At 40.4% G+C, this 21173-nt stretch overlaps 3 protein-coding genes across 3 annotated transcripts in view; 1 reads left to right on the top strand and 2 right to left on the bottom strand.

The window, feature by feature from the left end:
* Positions 1-2808: 2808 nt before the first annotated feature.
* On the bottom strand, positions 2809-5474 carry LOC129748495 (eukaryotic translation initiation factor 2-alpha kinase 1-like). Its single transcript, XM_055743145.1, has 3 exons — positions 5250-5474; positions 4357-5156; positions 2809-4293 (listed from the first exon to the last, which is right to left on the bottom strand). Exons 1-3 carry the CDS (start codon positions 5323-5325, stop codon positions 2956-2958), a joined length of 2214 nt encoding a protein of 737 aa, XP_055599120.1. The 5' UTR covers positions 5326-5474; the 3' UTR covers positions 2809-2955.
* Positions 5475-7073: 1599 nt separating this feature from the next.
* LOC129748494 (leucine-zipper-like transcriptional regulator 1 homolog) lies at positions 7074-11886 on the bottom strand. The gene is made up of 5 exons (XM_055743144.1): positions 10903-11886; positions 8733-9209; positions 8513-8670; positions 7928-8448; positions 7074-7863 (listed from the first exon to the last, which is right to left on the bottom strand). Exons 1-5 carry the CDS (start codon positions 11673-11675, stop codon positions 7441-7443), a joined length of 2352 nt encoding a protein of 783 aa, XP_055599119.1. The 5' UTR covers positions 11676-11886; the 3' UTR covers positions 7074-7440.
* An 8198-nt stretch (positions 11887-20084) lies between these two features.
* Positions 20085-21173, top strand: part of LOC129748493 (peroxisomal ATPase PEX1) — a 28356-nt gene continuing 27267 nt past the window's right edge. Inside the window, exons 1-2 of the mRNA XM_055743143.1 lie at positions 20085-20362; positions 20886-21122. Coding sequence (XP_055599118.1) covers positions 20270-20362; positions 20886-21122 — 330 coding nt within the window. The 5' untranslated portion in view covers positions 20085-20269. The remainder of the gene's footprint in view (positions 20363-20885; positions 21123-21173) is intronic.

Below are 21173 nucleotides of genomic sequence, written 5' to 3'. Positions count from 1 at the left end.
GTGTCTGGTTCGACTCTAAATGCCTCTGGGGAAAACATATTAGGTACTTGACTCAAAAATGCCAAAAGAGAATCAATTTTCTTCGAACGATTACTGGAACCTGGTGGGGTGCTCATCCACAGGACCTCATCAGGTTATACCAAACAACGATACTGTCGGTCATAGAATACGGAAGCTTTTGCTTTGGGTCCGCCGCGGAAACCCATTTGATTAAACTAGAACGAATACAGTATCGTTGTTTGCGTATTGCCATGGGTTGTATGCAGTCGACACATACGATGTGTCTCGAAGTACTGGCGGGAATAATGCCGTTGAAAAATCGGTTCTTCGATTTATCGCTACGTTTCCTAATTCGAAGTGAAACTATGAATCCTTTGGTGATAGAAAATTTGGAAAGGCTTATGAATATTAATCCGCAAGTAACATATGTAAATAATTATAAAACTTTTATTCAATTAGAAATAAATCCTTCTTTATTAAATTCGGACACGAGTCACTTTTACCCGAGTAGCAGTTCCTTGATAAGATTCGATCTGTCCATGACCGCTGACATCCGTGGAATACCAGATCACGTCCGACCCAACATTATTCCTTCAATCTTTGCTTCAAAAGTACGTGAAATTGATCCTATAAAAATGTTCTTTACTGATGGTTCTAGAATCGACAATGCGACTGGCTTCGCAGTGTATAATGAGGGCTTTGAAGCTTCGTTCAAGCTTCGAGAGCCATGCTCCGTTTACACTGCTGAACTAGCCGCTATTTACTGCACCTTGAAACACATTCGCACACTGCCCGCAGACCACTATTTCATCTATTCGGATAGTCTCAGCTCCGTTGAGGCAATTCGATCGATGAAACTGATGAAGCGCTCTTCCCATTTTTTGCTGGAAATTTCAGGGATATTGGGCGCTCTGATAGAAAATTCGTATAGGATTACCTTAGCTTGGATCCCGTCTCATTGTCTTATACAAGGCAATGAGAAGGCGGACTCATTGGCTAAGGTGGGCGCGTTACAAGGTGAAATCTTTGAGAGGATAATAACTAACAATGAATATTTTTCAATACCTCGCACTTTAGCGATTAACGCTTGGCAGTCTAGCTGGGACAATGGCACAAAGGGACGTTGGCTCCATACGATTATCCCTAAGGTTCCGACGAAGGCATGGTTTAAGCATTTTAACTTGAGTCGAGACTTCATTCGCGTGATTTCTCGGCTCATGTCAAATCACTGCTGGCTTGACGCGCACTTGTTTCGTATTAATCTCGCTGCAACCAATGTTTGCGTTTGTGGGGATGACTACCACGACATCGATCATGTTGTATGGACGTGTGAAAGGTATGGTCAAACGAGGGCTTGGCTACTGGATACCCTTAGGGCCCGAGGTAGATTACCTGGGGTTCCAATTCGAGACATTCTGGCAAACTTAGATTTTGGATATTTGTTCCCAATTTACAAATATCTCAAGCTGTCTGACTTGGTCGTTTAGTCCGCTTACCCACGTAAACTCTCCCCTTGTGTGTTCTTCATTTAATGTCTGTTTTGTTTATTTATTAGTACTACCTCTCATCCAACGGGTTCGACACATTCCTGAAGAAGGCTGGCCAGAAGGTTGGAAACCGATACCATGCAAACCGTAGCTACCGAAACCACAGCTAAAGGAGGCCACCACCGGACCCTAATGGAAAACTGATACTGAAGAATAACCCCTATAAACCCCTTCCTTTTTCCTTGTTTAAAGTTTTTTTTTTCTAACTGTTGAGTCGCCGCGACTATTACGGCCCCCTTCCTTACTAACCAGTGAATCGAATACCCTCGGCACATTTAAACTTTGTAAAAGTAAAAGGCCTTTAATAAACTAGTTATAAATAAAAAAAAAAAAAAACTTCTTTGCATTTCCGTTCCTCTGCTGAGAGGTTTTAGCCTTCACCGACGGTGCTCAGCTCCCAGAAACGTTCCAGAGTAGAGTCCAGGTTTTGGTCAACGGCGGGGATGTAGCACGCGCGTGGTGCGCTGGTGGAGCCGGTCGTTACTTAGTCGGAAACTGTCCAGCCAAAGTGTGTGTCCAACAAGAACGGGAAGCCGTTGCCAATAAATTGGCGTACGCCGGTGTGGAGCTCCTGATAGCACTCGCCACCGGTGATTATGTCGATCGTAGCTGGAACGTTGAAATGGAAATCCGCCAAAGGAACTTCAGGAATGCTCCACGCAGATGTGTCGATCGAAATCGGCTTCCTCATAACCAGAAAATCGAAAAGCCACTGTTTCTGGAAACAATCTTGGCCGTTAGCTCCTTGAATACTGACCACTGTTGTGTGCTGGTTTGCGATTCGGATGTTAATCCGTAAAAATCAGCTATCATACAAAACTAACAGTGATTAATAAAATGTGGAGTTCAGAATCTTGAGTTTATAATTCTGAATCTCTTTTTCTGATTTTTTTTTATGAAATCTGATCAAATAAGAGTTAAATATTTCGTTTCTGATTTTTTTTTAACGGAATTTTCATACTTAGGGATGATTAATTCCTAATCCGTTTCTTAAGTTGAATACTAAAATTCTGAAAAGATGTAAATAGTTCATAATTATTATTAAAATTTTTGTTCAATAAATTTTGGATTCTGAAAATTGAATTATTATTTCAGATTTTTAATTCTGAACCTTGAATTGGAAACTATGAATGTATATATTTCGGCATTTTGAAAGCTAGGAAATCAGCCGATGATCATGTGATGAGCACTTATCTAAAATAAGGTGTTCAGGATTTTTTAGGACTTCGGGTTTTATTTAAACTTCAGACTAATGGTCAGAACAAAGTTTTTATTCGGACAACTTCGAATGGAAGCTATTCATAATGATTTGCGGAATCTGCACCTAAAATTTATTCGAATGGACAATAACGAGGCGGAATTATTAAAGGATTTAATGCTATTCTACCTTACAAACACATTGTTTAAATTAATCGAAGGAAGCCTTCCCATTGGTAGCACATTCATCGATCTCCGGACTACTGTCCCCTATTTTTTCCTGGTAGTTCCGCAGCAGACCCTTCAATCGTTCGATTTCCTCGTCTTTGGATTGCAGCTCCAGTTCCTTGAACCGGAGTTGCTGATTTTTGCTCTCGATTTCCATCGTCTTGCAGATCAGCTCCTGCTCCTTGACGATCAACGTTTCGGAATGACTAATTTCCAAACGGTTGAAAGACTCAAATGATTCCTCCTGCTGGCGACTTTGCTCATCGATTCGGGTCTGGAGGTTTTGAATGTGTTCTTCTTGTTCGGAGAGACTTTTCTTCAGGTGAGAAATCACTTTGTCCCGGTTCAGTTTCATGCAGTTGACTGCTTGCGTTAGGGCAAATGTGTCTGGGCGTTTCGTTGGCCGAACGCTAAGTAGCTGTTTGAGTAGGTCGCTGAATTCGGGGTCCAATTCTGGGGGAAACTCTCCTTTTCGAACTTGTCTTATCATAGCCGCACGTTCCATGTCGGTGTCGAAAGACATCAGGAGCTCTAGCAGGATTATTCCCAAACTGTAGATATCCGATTTGGGATCGCATCGCCCTTCTAGTTGTTCAGGAGCGGCGTAGAGGGGTGTTCCGAATCCAGCTCCGGTGTGGGAGCTTTGGAGAGGACAGGCCAGCCCGAAGTCTCCCAGCTGGATAGAGATCGTCTGATCGTGATCATTGAGACTGACAAAGATATTGCTGGGTTTGATATCGTGATGGACAATTCCTCGGGAATGAATGTATGTTAGTCCATTCAACAGTTGATGCATTACATCGGTGACGACGTCAAGGTGTTGCGCTGAGTTGTGCACTTGCGAGGGACTCGGTTCGTTTCTGGCAGTGATAGGAACTGATTCCGGAGCGTATTCAACCAGGGAACTCGAGCGGCAGAATGAGTTTTTTGGGACTGCGCTTGTGACACGATCCTTGCGCGGATTGTGTACGAAATTGTGATAGAATTTGTCGAAACAGCCGAACCTATTGCGATCGTCCAGCCATTCACGCAGCGTCAGATGACAGAGCGTCATCTGGATGTAGAGTGTGGCCCATTTGAGCTTCACGTGCGGTTGTGTTTCTTCGACGCTGATAACACTTCGTCCACGTGCTTCTTCCAATTCGGCCAGTTGGTTTTTGTTGCCGCTACTATGCTCATCTCTTCCATTGGAGTTGGTCTCTCCATTGCTGTACTCGAAACGGATACTGAAATCATCGTTATCATCTTCTTCGACAGTTGGCTCGGGACGTTTCAGGGAATCGTTCAGGGTGGATCTTCGTCGACGACGATGAGATTTAGACTGAAATGGAAGAAATTTGGTTTAAAATCTATAAATTTAAGATAATATAAAAGCTTATTTTACCTCGACCATCGCAGCTTGATAACTGAAAGAAAATCTAGTAGATATCATTTCATCAACGGATTCTTCTTCTTCATCACTCGAAGTAGATTCATCTTCCTCATCGTCGTCGTCGTCTTCGTCATCGAAGGTACTGAACCCTGTAGCAGGACCTGTTCTTCCATCCGGCACATCGGATCCCCGTTTCTCACCCCTGGCCAAAAGTGGTTCCAACCAGGCTGCTTTATACGGAACAATATTGATGTGATTCAAACTGGCCAGAGTTTTGACTTCGGCCAAATGAACCAAGACATTCTTGATTGTAGTTGATCGGATGGTGACTTTCTTAACAGCATAAACGATTCCATCCAAATTGTTTCGAGCCTGGAAGACTTTCCCAAATGCTCCACCGGCTATGAAACTAAGCTCGGTAAACTCCCGATGATACCGAGACCACTCGAGCCCGGCGTCCGGCTGCAGAGGCCATACGTTTTCCAGCGCCACAACCGGCAAATGTTGTCCCCGGGCGATGCTCACCAACTGGTAGAGAGCTTTCTGATACTGACTCCTCATGGTTTCGAATTCCCCCATGGCATAAGTCTCATCGATCAAATTGACCGCATGCAACCTCTCGCAAATCGTTTTATAAAGGTCCTTGGACCTGCTCGGATCGCTTTCGAGCAAGGCACAAAGCTGCTGAACCAGACTTTCCACCAGCAGGGAAACCGGTGTGCTGGCATGAGAAGACAGCCGGCTTCGAAGCCCATTGCTAACTAGTTCCGTTGAAGCCCTGGTTAGAGAAGCCAACTCGTCTCGGGATCGAACTGAAACAAAATTAATACCAGAATATTTCCGGCATTAATACCAGAATATTTCCAGAAAGATCTAGAATGTTCTTATTTCCCTAAATCGCTTACCACCATCAAACTTGGTAATCGTTTCAAGGTTATCCCAATCTTGTCCAAATTCTCCGTCGCTTTCGTCCGAATCCATTGCGGTGTCTAATTGGTGTTAATTTCACATAAAATCACTATCGACTATCAGATAACTGCATTATTCATTTCACAAGAAAGTGGAAAATTGGATGATAAGAAAGGATGCACTCGCACGCACGACCGAAGAAAGGACCGAGAAAAGGAGAACGTGGGTTCAAAACAAACGAGAGCGCGTTCAGAGGAAACGCATGCTTCTTTGCGCTTTCTTCTTTTTTTAAAACTGGAACTGGAGTTCGTTCACAAAAAGTTTTCACTGTCAGTCGGAAAAAAATAAATTTGGGTAACAGGTTTTCCAAAGCAAATTTTGAGATGTTTGTTTCAAAAGGTCGGCTTTTAACGAGCCTTAATTTTAAGCATGCTAACTTTGTTATAGGGTTCATGCACTGATTGTCGGACACCTCGTTGCATTCTGTTATCCAAATAATTTTTGAACCACCTTAGAAACGTACTGTTGATGAAAATTTTTACCAACACTTCTAACAGCAGTAACCGATCAATAGTTTCAAATGCTTTCTTGTAGTCTAGAAACACAACCATTTTGTAGTTTCCGTTTTCAATATTAATCTTTCAATTTCAAACTGTCAAGTTAACTGCAAATTCAGTAGAATGCTGCTTCCTGAATCAAGACTGTTCAGCAATCAATGTCTTCACACTCAATGAAGCGTATAAACTGCTGTTTTACTGTTTATTCTAGCACCTTTCCTGGAATTTTTAACATGTTTATAGGGCGATATAACGTCGCCCTCGTGCATTTTTCTGTATTTATATGGGAACTACAGTAGAATACTTCCACGTTTTAGGTATTATTCCTAACTGCAGACTCGTGTTTATAACATTTCTCAACGGGTTGGCTAATAGCGGAAAAGAATCCTCAAAAATTGTTAGGCAGACATTTTCGATACCAGCTGTGGTTTTCATATCGTTCACTAGTTCGTCAAAATCTTGACTTCTTTTTATTTCGAATGTGCGAAATTCGCCACTATTGTACTTACTCTGATCCACGTAGCAATTGGAGCTTGCCGGAATGCTGTTATGAATTTCCTTGGCGGTATCAATAAAGAAGTCATTGAACTTCTTTTATTCTTTTTCTCTGTGACTTCAACTCCGTTGAATGAGCCCGAATCTGTCCTGATACTTCATCAACCATTTGATTGTTTTCCATTAGATTTGTTTCTGTCCAGCTTATCTTAAATATATTGGTTTTAAGCTTTTTTTCGCGACTATTCGTTTCTCACAACTTTGTACTTATGCCAACTTCTTGAATATTTCGTTCTTAAAAATTATTTGTATCAAAGCTTTTTTATTTCACTAAGTCTTCTGGAGTACCATTTAGTTCCAAGCTCAGTACCATCTAGTACCAGTTTATTACGAACAATTGCATTAACACCATGTTTCAATAAAACATCGATTACCAACTCATGAAAGTCAGCGCATCTCAATGTTGGCGACTCAGGCTTGGGATTAAAATTGTTCAACGTATTTCCTTTTCACTTTTTGATTCTCTAACCTGCAGAGGTATTATCGAAAGGTTGAAAGGTTGTTGCGCTAGTTGGCACCCTAAAAGATAAATGGGAGTAAGTTTAAGGAAATGAACTAACAAAAAGGGCTTCTCCTTTCCTGTTTCCGTAATGCTGCAACGGCTACAACAGAAAATTACTCCAGTTTTGCGTACTCTTGGATGTCTTCAAAACCAAAATCTGATAAAGTGTGAGATTTTGTTTTTTTTACATTTATTACTTTCCAATTCATCTAGACATCAAATCATTAAAAGCTATACGAATGAAGTACAACACTTTATAGTAAAGTATAGGTACCACGAATAGATATCTATTCTGAGATAATAGAACGATAGAATCTGGTGCAGTCTGCGCTGCAGCAAACATCAACAAAGTTTAGAGTTGTCTAATTTTCTTGCACATCGATTTTAGGCAATAGATCTACACATTATCCACTGGAAACAATGATTAACGATAAATGTTCTTTTTTCAATAGTCAATGAGAAATACTGAGTATATGCCACCATATCCTTAGAGAATCCAGCTTACGGGAACTCGTTATTGTTCCTCAACCAGGCCAGAAGGATGCTAAGAACCGGTTGCAGAAATGCTATCCTTCAAATGTCACTGTACAAACTGACAAAGGTCGAATCGTGACAGATCTGTTTGCCCTCGCCTTTGGTTTCGGCCACAGCCATGATGACGTCCAGGAGCAGCTCCCGAGTCAGTTCCTGCATTTTCGGTAGCCGGGCCACTTGGTTGAAGTTGTGAACCACCATTCGAAGGGCGTAGTTCTTGATGTCCGGAACGTTCATCTTGTCCGAGGCTTCCAGTATTTGGAGCACGTTGTCGTAGGTTATGTTGTTTTCTAGGTTGTGCTTGCAAAAGGCCTGCAATCGATTGTTGGTGAATCCGTAGAAGCAGGGAGCCTGAAAAAGATAGAGGGAATCTTCCGGGGGCATCTTGGTGTCACCGTAGTAGATATACCGGAGCAGGGAGCTAAAAGCTTCTTGTGACGGGGAGATGTCGCCAATTTGGATCTAAAAAGGATTATGAGATCATTAATTTGTTGAAATGTTGCATGAGGGTAAAATTATTTCTTACATTAACAGTATTATCAGCGGGCATAAAAGACCGGAACATAGCCTGGAAATAGGTGCACCGAGCAGCCAGAATGCTTTTGTGCGCCGGAATCACTTTTCCCTCCAGCACCAGATTGATATCGCAGAAATCCTTTCCGCTGGATTTAAGAAACACTGCCATATCGTTCTCCAGCGAAGTTCCAATAGTCTTGTCATATTTCATATCCGTTGAATGTTTGCTCGGATTCAACCGTTTCCGAATAATTTCCACAATCAGAGGTTTCTCAAGGGCGGCAAACTCCGGGGACATTACGATATCGTAGAAGTGATCTTCCTTGGTGATGAATCCCAGACAGTGATCTTTGATCAACGTTAAACCCATCCGATCGGCATTGTACAGAGCATCTAGGACGTTAGATTTCGAAATTTTGAACTCCAAATACTGTACGCAAAGCTGTTCCAGCCGCGGAATGTAGAACTGAACGGCCAACTGATAGACGTCCATCATTAGGAGTACGATTTTGTTGCAAAATGGATCCTTGACTAGAATTTAGTAAATAATTTGTTATAATTCAACTTTTTTTTATGTTTCAATGTAGAAACTTACAATCGATCCGATCAGTGTAAATATAATTGAGAACCATCTCGAAAGCTTCCGGTTGGGCAGTTGGCAGTTGCACTTCCAAAATTGGGCGCTCCGCAAAAGGAACCTCTGTCGTTCCAAACAGCTTTTCGAAGTGCAAATTCCTTGCCTCACGTGCAGCACTAAAATAAAACGACAATACGATTTGATACAATCTCAAACATTTAAGAGACAATCTACTCACAGTATCTTGGACCGCAAAAATTGCGATCGCGCCACGATCATAGCTATGTGAGCCGGAACCTTTACCTCATCCGTTCCAACAACAAATTGCACATCGCAAAACTGCCGGTTCTGCAAGAACTTTCCGAAATCATCCTGCAGCGTGCACTTGGGATAGCTTGAGAACTGGAACCGGTACATATCCCCACTCCTTACGTTGTTGTCGATCGTCCCGCCAAAGATGTACATGGCGTCTCCGATGACGGCGGCCGCGTGGAACAACCTTCCGCTGGGTACCTGTGATTCCTGGGCCGGAATAATCGTGGACCAGACCTGTGAGTCCAGATCGTAGCAGTGCAGATCGTTAGGAAGGGTCGAATCGGCGGCCCCACCGAACACGTACAGGAAACGATCGTGGTGAACCATTGTGTGTCCGTAACGACGTGCCGGTGGAGGAGGAGCTCCCCGGAGGATGTGTTCGTTTGAGATACGACGCCAACTGGAAGAATTTGGATTATTTGAAGTGGCTTTCTAACTGAGGTTTATACCTATGAGCTGGAAACGAATAGCAAAAGTGCTGACCATAGAAAGCAGAAGAATATTTCGAGTATGGTCAACCCTTTTTGACGAAATACGTCTCACGGCAACACCTCTATAGTGTGAAAACTGGAATTTGCGAACCGATCTCGCGTCACGAAAAAAGCTTCGTTACTAAATTTATCGGCCTTATCGGTAAAAAGCAATATCCTTTTTAGTAGGGACATCTTAAGATTATGAAATTTTTATAGATTTAAAACTTCATTTTACCATTTCACTCGAATTTTATTTACAGTCCATAAGCAAATGCCCGCACCTTGGCCTTGACCCCGGCCATAAGATGCTGCACAACCTGTGAATCAATCGTTTTTTGTAACCGTTTTTTGCAAGTTCCTCGACTGTCTTCACTACCTTAGGTCGGTGCCTTAGAAGGTGCTGTTTCATAATCGCCCAGTACTTCTCTCGATGGGGCGGAGCTCCGGAGTGTTGAACATTTTCGTCACGTAATTGACCTTATTGTCCCCATGCCATTTCAGCACATCCTTGGAGTAGTGGTATGAAGACAAATCTAATCAGAAGATTGTTGGGACGTTGTGAGCCTTCAGTAGAGGAAGCAGTCACTTCTGGAGGCACTCTTTCATGTTAACTTGTCCGTTCATATCGTGTCCTGGGTCACGAAACGTGCACTCCGTTTCCCGCAAGTGAAGATGGGTTGCCAAACCAGGAATTCATTCGCAAATTTGGACATCTTTTGAGTGTGGACATGCTCCGGAACGTTGAAAAACAGGTTACCGGGAATTTGTTTGAAGTCGGCCTTCACATATGTTTCGTCGTCCATGATTCAGCATTCAACTTTCGTCAGCATGTTGAGGTACAACTTCCTGGCGTCGCGATTAGGGGCATTTTGTACCTTGAACTTTCGAATCCCAGCCTTTGTTTTGGCCTTCTGGACAAAACTTCTGCTTAGGTGCAGCTTCTTAGCCACATCCCGAATGGAGGCCGTGATTTTTTGTGTTTTACGGAATACTTTTTCCTTCACTTCTTTGCTTTCGATCGGTGGTTAATCGTTCCTCGAGCCTCGACTCGCGACACCGTGGAACTCGCCATTCCCAACGTTTTAGCGATGGAACGATGCGAGAGATCCTTGTTCTCGTTATGAATGCGCACAAGCTGTTCTTTTGACTCCATTTTCGCGAGTTTTGATCACAGGACTTTAAAACTTGCAGGATGTAAACAATGCACTATGAACTAAATCCATCCAAATTTTCATTAAATTCTACCTAACGGTTAAAAAGTTAGAGCAATTTCATAGTGTGGTAATTTCATCGTGGACACTCTTTATAATAATTTTTTATAGAGGGTCAGAAGGTTAGAAGAAATGAAAGATGGTGAAAATGAGCGGGTAGAATTTATTTAGAAGCATCAACTTCAAGACAAAACCAACATAAATTTGTGACGAAATCATGATTTTTTTTTTGTAAAAAGGTAACAAAGGATTGACTAAATAACGACAATAGTATGATAAGTTGAAAAAAGTCATAATAGAAGTGTGATAAAATTATGGAAAAACTTTAAAAAAAATAGTTTAAGTTGTGAGAATTTTTCCATTGAACATGTAATAATTTGTTCAAAATTGAAAATTTCTTTAGACTTACGTGTTATCCTTGAAGTTGAACTGGAACAAGGTGTTGGTAATTTGCAGTCCGCTCTGGCCCGAAAAAACGTACATGCAACCACGGGCCACGGCCACCGGAAAGTTGCAACACGTCGGAGGCCGCTCACCCTTTTGCTGCACTTCCTCCCACTGATGGGTATCCCCAGTCAACCGGATGGTCCACATATCATTCAACCGGGCATTGCCATCGTATCCAGCATAGATCCACAGCTTGTTATCGTAAACGGCCGCCCCATGGGCACTCCTCGGGACCGGATTTGTCCGGCCTACGAACTTCCACTCGGTCCACTGTCCATTTTGGAAGTTATACTCAAAAAGATCATTCTTGTTGGTAAGATTCGAGTTCGAATGGATGTCCCCGGTGTACCCTCCAAAGACAAACATCGAAGTTCCGTGAACGACAGCCGAATGGTGATAGCGGGGCGCAGGAGGTGTTCCGGTTGAGAAAGCCCTTCCCCAGGATTTATCCTTGACCCCGAAGCGGATCAAATCGTTCAGCATGTTCTTGCCATTGTCCCCACCGAACACGTAAATGGCATCCTTGTACGCTACCACGGTATGTTTGGAACGTCGCGCCCCCACAAATTCGTCACATTCCAGCATCCGCTTCCATTTGTTGGCGGCACTCGGAATTGGACCGGTCGGAACCCCGGAAACTATGCCGGACCCCACACTGCCGCTGGTACTCGGTCCTATCAAGGCGACCGTGGCCGCCGATGGAGTGGGCGAAGTAAATCGATTCGGATTGGACATTCCGGAAACGGAACTAGATTACGTTTGTTTTCAAAAGTTTTTTGTTTCCCGAATAAAGTCTCACTATCTGAACAAGAAAACCACTCAAACTACCACTCGAACATGCTTTTAACAAGGAAAAACAATAGTTTCTTAAATTTTCACAACTGTTTTGAGACGGAGCCGAAAAATTTTCATTGTTTTGAAATTGCGGGGGTTGTTTCACCTTTTTTTTTTAATGAAACATCTCTGAACGTGCTCCGCAACTTGTGAATGCGAAGCGCGGGGGAAGGAAAACGAAAAAAAACAACACGCTTCTGCGGCAGAGCTCAGAATAAAGTTTGAACTTAGCGCAAAGTTTGTTTTCGTTTATCATTTGAACACTCTAATAGAGAATTCGTTTTCAAGTGGTGGTGCACCGGTGCACTACCGGTAGTGCACTTTTTATCGTTTTCATGCTCGTTTTCACGATAAGTAGTGCACTGGTAGTGCACCATAAAGTGGACGGTGGAACACTCTGAAAATATTTGGTGTTGCTTGCGCTCTCACCAATACTATCATGAATTTGAAAACACGTGCTTCCCGATGTAAACAAATATCAGCTGGTTGGTTTATTTCTATACCGCAAAAATTGCGTTCGAGCTGTTTTTTTCTCTTTTTATCCCGAAGAACGGAAACTTGTTCCGGATTCAATACCAGTGTCGTTTCCAACAGAGGCGGAGAATTTCACCTGGATGGCACGTTCCAAAGCAAACAACGCTCCCAAGAAGAAATGTGTCCAGAAGGCTTGCTGCAATCGGTTCCAGGCGTTGCCGAAAAAGAGCAGCAAATCAGAGTGCAAAAAGGCCAACCCAAAGATCTGGTGGAATCGCCCAAACCGAAAAGTATTCTTGTTCGGGAGGGTCTTCACAGCAAGAAGCGTTCAGCTGCATCGAAGCTACTCTGCTACCAGCAAGCTTCGAGCTGTGCCTTAGGGTGACGATGCTCGGTCGCGCCAAGTCCCGGATTCCCACCCGTTGCCCTTCAAAAACGGTAGTTCGATACTACACCCGCATTGGGAGCTTGAATTTCGTTCGTTTCGGTCTGTTAGCAAAATTTTCTTCCCCGACTTCCGTGATCCGAGTTCCAAGAATTTTTTTTTGTAATAATCTTAAATGGAAATAGGTACTCGAACGAAGGATTTGCGAGAAATAAACGTTCAAAATACCGGGACCTTCAAGCTGGGGTAACTGCAGTCTAGCAGCAGCAAACATAGACCGCCCAGAATCAGCCGGTATTGCAGTTCATCAGAGCCAGAGGCGAATCTACTAAGCAAAATAAATCTGAAATCTTAACAATTCAACATAATACATAAATTCATGCTAAAATTTTCATTTTGTTTAAAAGACAATGATCAACTAAAGTAAATTTCATTTCAATTTTCGAAGTAAAACGAAAACAAAATACCAGCTGTAATGGATTTTTGACAGCTTGATGTTTTTTGTTGACACTGCCGATTTCACGCACACCTACAAAGGAGAGTGCAAAACTCGATTCATGCTCGTTTTCAGCGTGGATGGTGCAAAACTTTCGGGTGGTGAAAACGAATACGGTATAAGCCGCAACAACCCAAAACCAAGTTGAAATGCCGCAAAATCGGATGAAACTGGCTCCCGACGAAAATGAGTTTAAGGGGGTTTTCCCAAACTTGAGAATAAACGTCATTTTTGCAACTTAATTTTGGGGCATGTCATGCGGCAGGGATTTTTTTTTGGGATTTTTTCCTTTGATGCACTAAATATCGAAAGGGATTATAAAAAATTTATTAAAGACAATATTTCTGTTTATATTTCCTTTTAAAATTTTATTTTCAAAAATATTTTTTTCACAATTGATCTCGGCAGAAGTTTTCGTAAAAGGTAATTAACACGTTCGTCGCCCAAAAAAAATCTCAGAGCATGAAAGTAAAGCGAGAGAGCTTCATATTTACAACGCGTGGCAGAACTGAGCGGCAACCTTGCTTAAGAGAGCCGTCACCCATATATGGGTGACGTGGCGACGAACGTGTTAAGGAAATCTCAGCTTCATTTATCCAGAGCCATTTCCAATGGTTTTGGTCTGGAATTACAGGATGCTGTGGACACCATAAAGAACGGAACTTAAAACTTACATTTGTCTTTCAAAATCAATGGGTCTTTTTTTACGGATTTTCATCCTTTTAGGATGATTCATCCTTCAAATCAGTAAGTCTGACCTGCAGGATGCACCCGGAAGAAAAACCAGACTTCAATCGTCACTGGAATTTACTTTCCAGTGGATAGTATCCACAGCTACGATTGATGTGCAGAACAGCCGAATTCATGTTATGTCGAAAACTCGATTGGCAGCGTTTAGGAACTTCACATGTCCTCACAATCTTGAGACTACCTAGCATAGTGATATCTGAAGCTCCCGTTTCCAATAGGTCGTGCACACAAAAAAAAAAGCATAGTAAAATTACTAAATCCGTGGTTTAAACGAACAACAGGCGAGTCAAATATGTTTTGTTGTTTATAATACCTTACGCATAGCTATTTTACCATATGCTCAATTTGGCTGCGCATAGTAAATTCGACTGCGTTTTAGTAAAATTGTCAATGAAATGATGCATTGTTTTACTTCGTCCCTAGTAAAATTAATATGTTTCATGATGAAACTAGTATTGCGGTTACTGGGAGAATTTCTAATCGCGCGACGGTAGCCTTCCGTGCGGTAGGCTAGCCGGAGCAGTAAACACAGTTAAAAAATTCACTCTTACTCACTAATTTCATCGAAAAGTTAAGAAGTAAATTCTTGAATCTATCTTCAAATCATTATTTTGCAAGAGTTTTGTCCTAAACATGAAGTAATCGGAATGAAATATTATTATTCTTAGTATTCATTGAGATTGAATTAATTACGAGCGTCAAAATCCCAGACAAAACAAAAACAATCTACATTATTGAAAACACATTTTTCCATGGCCTGAGAATTAACGAATTTGGCATGACGAAGATTTTTGATGCGATTAATGCGTCTTTGATACTTTATATGCTGGTCGAATTCAATTATGTTGTCGTTGAAATGTAACAAATCGTATATGAGAAGTTAAAAAAAAGGAGTTGCGTACGGTGAATAATCTATTATAGGAAATAATACCATTCGCATCACAAATAATTGGACTGCGCACTCATAACTGCGAAATTTGTGCGATCTGTCAAATCAGTATAAAATCTGACGGTTTTCTACACGCTAACCGCTTTTCAGTTAAACTTTATACGGATAACTCCGACTGCAAAACATAGCACGAAATCCAACATTCAGTGAATGATCGCTACCGTGTCGTCGAACTCTAAACTTATTTAAACAACTACAGGTTTTCATTTTTTTCGTGAATTTGTCCGCTGATTGACCCCATCGCAAACAGTTTTTTTTATTATTCCTTTTTCCGTGATTTTGACCGCTGATTGACCAAGCTCAAGGCAAACACAATTTTTTGTTTTATAAACAATAGATAATCCGATAATAATATTTGGTATACATGTTTGTTTGACAACTTTTTAGTAAATCATCTTTCAATGTTTTCCGCTTATTCATCCGATTGAATTTCAGTCGATAAATAATCCTTATAAAGAATAATGCTCATTATTTTCTTGAATACTGTAATTTTTTTTACAGTGGTACCCTACGGGAGCCCAAATCAGCTATCGCAGAAATAGAAAAAAAGAGTGGATCAGCAATATGTGTTATGATAAAGATTAGGAGGAGCGAGGAGCTTGATTTAAATAATAAAATTACTATGTATGTTTGTTTGTTTATTTGCATGCATGCATTATGACATTATTTGAAACATGAAAATTCACACTTCCGACACACGTCGGTCAATGTTAGTGTGTTCTCCCGATGCTCTGGAATGATTTTCAAAGTTATGTAACTATAAAGCAGCTCAAAATTAGTTTTTTTACAAACGGGTTTGATGATTAATGATCCTGAATTAGTGTAAACAACAAGAATGTTTACCATAGTAAAATTATCATACGCACTTATGTTTTTGAGTCAAATATATTTTGTTCTCAAAAGTACGATGTGCGTAGTATTTTCTTGATATGAATTGGTGCCATAATGTCAAAATTACTATGCGGACGGTAGTTGTGATAGAAATTATGATGAAATTATCATGATCATAGTATTTTCGACAACAAACATTGAGAGTTATCGAAAATTACCAGGTACATAGTAATTTCAATATTGTTTCATGCGCACTTTCACAAAATCGATGTTAAACTTTTTGTGGTTGAAAATACTATAGCGCTGAAATGGTAAAATTATCATGAGAGCGTCTTTGGGATGACCACTCAATTTTTTTCCGTGTGAATGGCAAGTGCTGCGATTATTCCAGATCGTCCGGTTCCATTGATTGTTCTTCCTTCCGGAAATTTGCTGGAGGCATGATGTGAATATTATCGACGAATAAACGTTTTCTGGAAATCCATAAATTGAAATTTATTAAGCAGGATAAAATTTTGTAAAATTTAAAGCAATTTACCAGAGATTGTATTCGATGCGACTGACTTTTTTTGTTTGCAAAACGAAACCAACTGAAAATAAAGGGAAATTTTTTTCGGGGTGGTCAGTTCGAGCTTCGAACTTTGATTTTGGTGCATTGACTGACAGCAGCCCAAAATCAAGAACGCCAGTCGAACTTTGTTTTGATGCGCTGGCGTTCTTATTTTTGGGTTGTTTTGATTCTGAGTGAAAATGAGATGATAAATAAAATCGCGTAAACTATGACTTCATTTTTTCGTAGTCGAAATAAAATCTGGATTGATTTTCAAAATTTGAAATTTAAATTATCTAAGGATAAAAACCGAATTTCGTTAAATAAATTTGAAGTTCACCTTTTCAGTTTATGGCGAGATTTCTTTAATTTTTCTTGGAGTTTTCCTGTGCGAACAACCAAAACGGAGCCCATTCATTTATTTAAATGTAAAATGCATCTATATAATGTGGACTATAGGCTTAACTATTTCCAATGTGCAGTGTTTGTCTTAAACTTTTAGCCAGTAATTTCCAATTCAAAAATAGAAAACAGTTCGTAGTTTGTTCATTGCTCTTAAAATTTACGTTTTTTTATTTTTCGGCCATATACACAGCAAATTTTTTTTTTGCTGGTAACGCAAACTTTCCAGCAAAATTTCCAGCAATTTCATTTGCTGGAAAAAACAGCAAACGTTAATGCTGGTTTCCAGCAATTCAAATTGCTGGAAAATCAGCAATCCAGATTGCTGGAAACCAGCTATTTCTTTCAACACAACCGGCAGTATTTAGTATGCAATTTATATTTCAATTCAAAATTAAAGTTTAATATTGGCTGTGCATATAATAAGCAATAAAAACAACTATTTTCTCCCATTTTCAATAAGGGATTAATTTATTTTTCAAAAAAAACTTTTTTTTCACAACTTTCTAACACCGGTGTCGTAAATCCAGGATATTCCATCATCAGTATTTACCGTCTTCTCTAGGCTGTTGATGTTCGCACTATAAAATCCGAATTAAGAATGACCTTTCCGCACGAGCGCTGTTCTTTTTAAAGGAAATTTGTCCGCGCATTTCGCTCGAATGTGTTACAATCAAAGTAGTCCGTGATATCCGATTATCTCATTTTCTCTGTCCGTCAGATGGTTCCTGACCAGAATCAGAATCCATGAACTTTTGGCTTTGCTCTTTTTACTGCCTAATCTGTACCCTACAATACTTCCCTTCTGTACTCTTATTACAATTTTCATTTTGGTATCAAAATTTTACAGTGCCATAAGCTCCCAGCAAAAATATTTTGTTTTCATTATTTCCTGAGAACCAAATCTTCAGATAACTTTGGGCATTCAAAATGTAGGTCTCCGTACGTACTTTTTTTACTCAGGTGATAACTCCTTTTTTCATATTTGGTGCATCCACCCTTTTTAAGATTCCTTGCCAATTTTTCTATAAACTTCTTTCCTTTTTAACAGAACATTTCTTTCAGGCATCCGTTAACTTTTGGAAAAATATGTGAGCTCTTTTCCCTGCTTCTTCGAGTTTCTGCTTTCTCCATCAGAACTCTATTTTTTTTTAAGTCTTCTGTTTATTCATCGAAGACATCCCATATCATTTATTTGTTTTCCAGGAGTTTCTGCCTTCTCTATCAGAACTCCTATTTCAATCGTCTATCTAGTCTGAATCATTTATTTTTCTCAAGTTTCTGCCATTCCCATCAGAACTCTTTTTTTCAGTCGACCTTCTTCCAATCGGAGGCATTAAATGAGCAATTCTATGCTCTGCTTCCGGGTTTCTGCCTTCTCTATCAGAACCCTTTTATCAAATTACTTTGTCTTTCCTACCAAAGTAATTATGTTGTTCTATCATGAGAGCCAAAGCAAACAGGGTGAATTTCGCCTTTTCTATCGAAATTTTCCATACTCACACATTGCAGTTTCATACTGAATGGTGTATTCAAACTGAAAAGTTCAAAATAAAACTCAGTGCTTAGAAAAATTCAATCTCCTTCAGTGTTCCGTTGAAACGTGGATTTCCAGCGTATCGACTGCTCAAGTCAATGAGTGTGATATCCTTTTGAAGCTAGGTCCGAAAATGCTGCCAACTGCGCCATTGTCGTAAATCCAGGATATTCCATCGTCAGTATTTACCGTCTTCTCTAGGCTGTTGATGTTCGCACTATAAAATCCGAATTAAGAATGACCTTTCCGCACGAGCGCTGTTCTTTTTAAAGGAAATTTGTCCGCGCATTTCGCTCGAATGTGTTACAATCAAAGTAGTCCGTGATATCCGATTATCTCATTTTCTCTGTCCGTCAGATGGTTCCTGACCAGAATCAGAATCCATGAACTTTTGGCTTTGCTCTTTTTACTGCCTAATCTGTACCCTACAACCGGCTCTAGGGTGGCCGCTTTGTGCCAAAATGTTGATCATCCGCCACCTGTAAAAATAGATTTGATTAGTGTCTTCTATGGAATATCTACCTGTACAATAAAAACTTACCCTTGACTTGGTGCCTGGTTGCTAGAATATAGAGGAAAATAAAATAATTATATTAATTTAACCTAAATTCGTAAAATAGAATCTCACCTTACTTCAGCGTACGAGCTTGAGCTTGAGCTTAGATAAACCGTACATTTCAGTAGTTGCTACTCCGTGATTGACAAGAACCATCAAAATTGCACATAGATCCAAATAAATGGGGCTTGGGATTAGCTTACCATTTTCTGTGTGCACGTTTCGAAGGTTCCTTATCTTATATGGTCAATAACGGCGCCGGCCACGTCCTTACGGTTCATCGGGGAAAGGAAAGGATTGTTAGTTCGACTTCCGTTGCTACTAGAGACCGAATACACCTCTAAATCTCCACGGTCGTCACAGGAAGGAGGGTTTGTTAGTGTGGCATCCCTAAGTGCACAGTCTTGAAGTTGAGTTTGGGCTCTTGTAATCGAGCGTGTATAAAACGAGATAAAAGTGGAGGTGTGTTTTCTAAAGTGAATATTGTTTCGTGGTTTGTGATATTGTGTAATGCCGAATATTACATTGGCGATCCTGCCAGGAGAAAGCAACTTACGCTGAAACGGTACGTACTCGTAAGATAGTGGACAAAACAACATTTTCGCCAGAATAAGCAAAATTTCTTAGGCTCTTACCAATAAATTACACTGCAACAAATGATTAGGTAATGGTTTCATGAATCAATTGAAGGTTAGCAACACTAAAAAAAACTATTTGTTCAGTTTGCTATTTGGATCAAAAGCTAACTTATTCAAATAAAATAAAATAATCGAAAAATCACCAAACCATAAAAAATCATTAAAATATTTTTTGCTTAACGAATTTTAAGTTTTTGTCCGAAGAAGTCATATTCAAAGTAAAGTTTCTTATTTAAGCTTCGTACTAAGAAATAGGTTTTTAAATGTATACATATAGTAATATAGCTAATGAAGTTCAGTTCATTTCACAGTAATACCTTGAGTAGAGTTTAGCTCCTTGCCAAGGAAATAATTACTGATATGTGTGAAGTAATCAACTGTTAAACATCTTGAGTAGAGTTCAGCTCCTTGCCAAGAATTATGTTTAACGATTTGAGTATAGGTTGAGAAGAACGGCTCGGGAAATATCTAACCTTCTTTTTATGAAAATTTAAAAAACGTTTCGGATATGATGGACAAAAGATTTATCTCGGTTAAGGCGACAAAATCATTTTTGAGAATACTCATTGAATCTAAAAATTGAGCTTTATCGTTTTGAGTTCTTGATAAATTTGAGCTCGGGCACGTGAGCGTGAAGTCAATCGATGCACTCCTCGCCAGTTTGTTTTTTTCGCATTCCTTGCACTTTCCACCTTCTTCGCTCATTATCAAAACAATTTCGAAAAAAAAATGTCCCTGCTCTTATTTCTCTTGCGCTATCTCTCATCAGCAGAAGTGATCGAAGTGTGAAGCAAGTTGGACCTTTGTTCGTGGGGAGACGGTCTCTTTTGAAGGGGGTCAAAAGTGCTATCACTAAACCTGTGAAGCGGCGCCAATCGACTGAAATCGGTTTTAATCTGCACAAAAAGTGATTTCTCGATAAGGAGAATGTTTCGTCGAACGTTATCCGTATCCTATTCGCCGTTCCGGAACAATTTCGTCGTACTACCGGATAGTTACGTCCGGATGCTGTCCAGCTATGTAAGTATTCATCTAGAACTATTAAAAAAAAAATTGATCAAATAACAAAAAAATCACTCGACGCGTTCTACATATTTAAAATTCCATTCATCACGAACTGCACACCGGAAGGGGAAATCGAGGTTGAATGAGCAAACGGAAAACTTACATTCCATTATTGAGTCAAAATATAATTAAATCGGCTCGTCTTTGAAAATAAAAACACCCACGTTTCTCCCCGTGTTTTCAATAAGCAATATTTTCTTTCATGAAGATGACGCTTCAGAATGAGATAAAAATAATCTCACAATCCCCAAAAGCAAAATAGCGTCGTCGTCGTCGCCTAGCCGGCTTGTGGGATCTTCGCTATCTCGTCATCAGTTCCACAAACCGCATCGAGAGTGATCTCTCGTTTAATAAGTGGATGCGGTGTTTTGCTCCTCCGGCCTCTTTCCTTCCGCCTCTTTGCAGTAACTGACCAAGAGTGACGATGAGACATACCACACAAAAAACAAACTTACAACTTGTTGGTGTTTATTTTTAGAAAAACGGCTGTTTGAGCATATCGCACGGAATCGATATTTTCTACATGTCATGGTCCCCGTTTGGGACTGCAGCGGCGGCCGGGTACCAGGACAATCGGATTGGCATGAATGCACAAGTGGCCGCATCGATGGGACTCAAAGAGGGGGATATGGTTCTGGTGGCGTTGATCATGGAGGTGCGATCGTTGAAGACGGTCGAGGTGACGGCAACAACGGAGAAGGAATGGAATATACTGGTGAGTCAAAAAAAAATCACTTCCGTTGCCAGTCTGTCTAATCGACTTCTA

Source organism: Uranotaenia lowii, chromosome 2 (genome assembly GCF_029784155.1).
Source record: "Uranotaenia lowii strain MFRU-FL chromosome 2, ASM2978415v1, whole genome shotgun sequence".
In the NCBI taxonomy this organism is placed as follows: Eukaryota; Metazoa; Arthropoda; class Insecta; order Diptera; family Culicidae; genus Uranotaenia; species Uranotaenia lowii.
Note: the sequence above shows the minus strand (reverse complement) of the source record. Positions and strands in the feature narration are given on the sequence as shown.

Bases quoted from the DNA above. Each gene is read 5' to 3' on its own strand.
- LOC129748494 (XM_055743144.1), bottom strand. From the start codon at position 11,675: ATGTCCAATCCGAATCGATTTACTTCGCCCACTCCATCGGCGGCCACG. The intron at 9,210-10,902 runs GTAAGTCTAAAG...AAATTCTTCCAG, and splicing joins TTCAACTTCAAGGATAACAC to TTGGCGTCGTATCTCAAACG. The intron at 8,671-8,732 runs GTGAGTAGATTG...GTTTTATTTTAG, and splicing joins TTTTTGCGGTCCAAGATACT to TGCTGCACGTGAGGCAAGGA.
- LOC129748495 (XM_055743145.1), bottom strand. From the start codon at position 5,325: ATGGATTCGGACGAAAGCGACGGAGAATTTGGACAAGATTGGGATAAC. The intron at 5,157-5,249 runs GTAAGCGATTTA...ATTTTGTTTCAG, and splicing joins GATTACCAAGTTTGATGGTG to TTCGATCCCGAGACGAGTTG. The intron at 4,294-4,356 runs GTAAAATAAGCT...CTTCCATTTCAG, and splicing joins ATCAAGCTGCGATGGTCGAG to TCTAAATCTCATCGTCGTCG.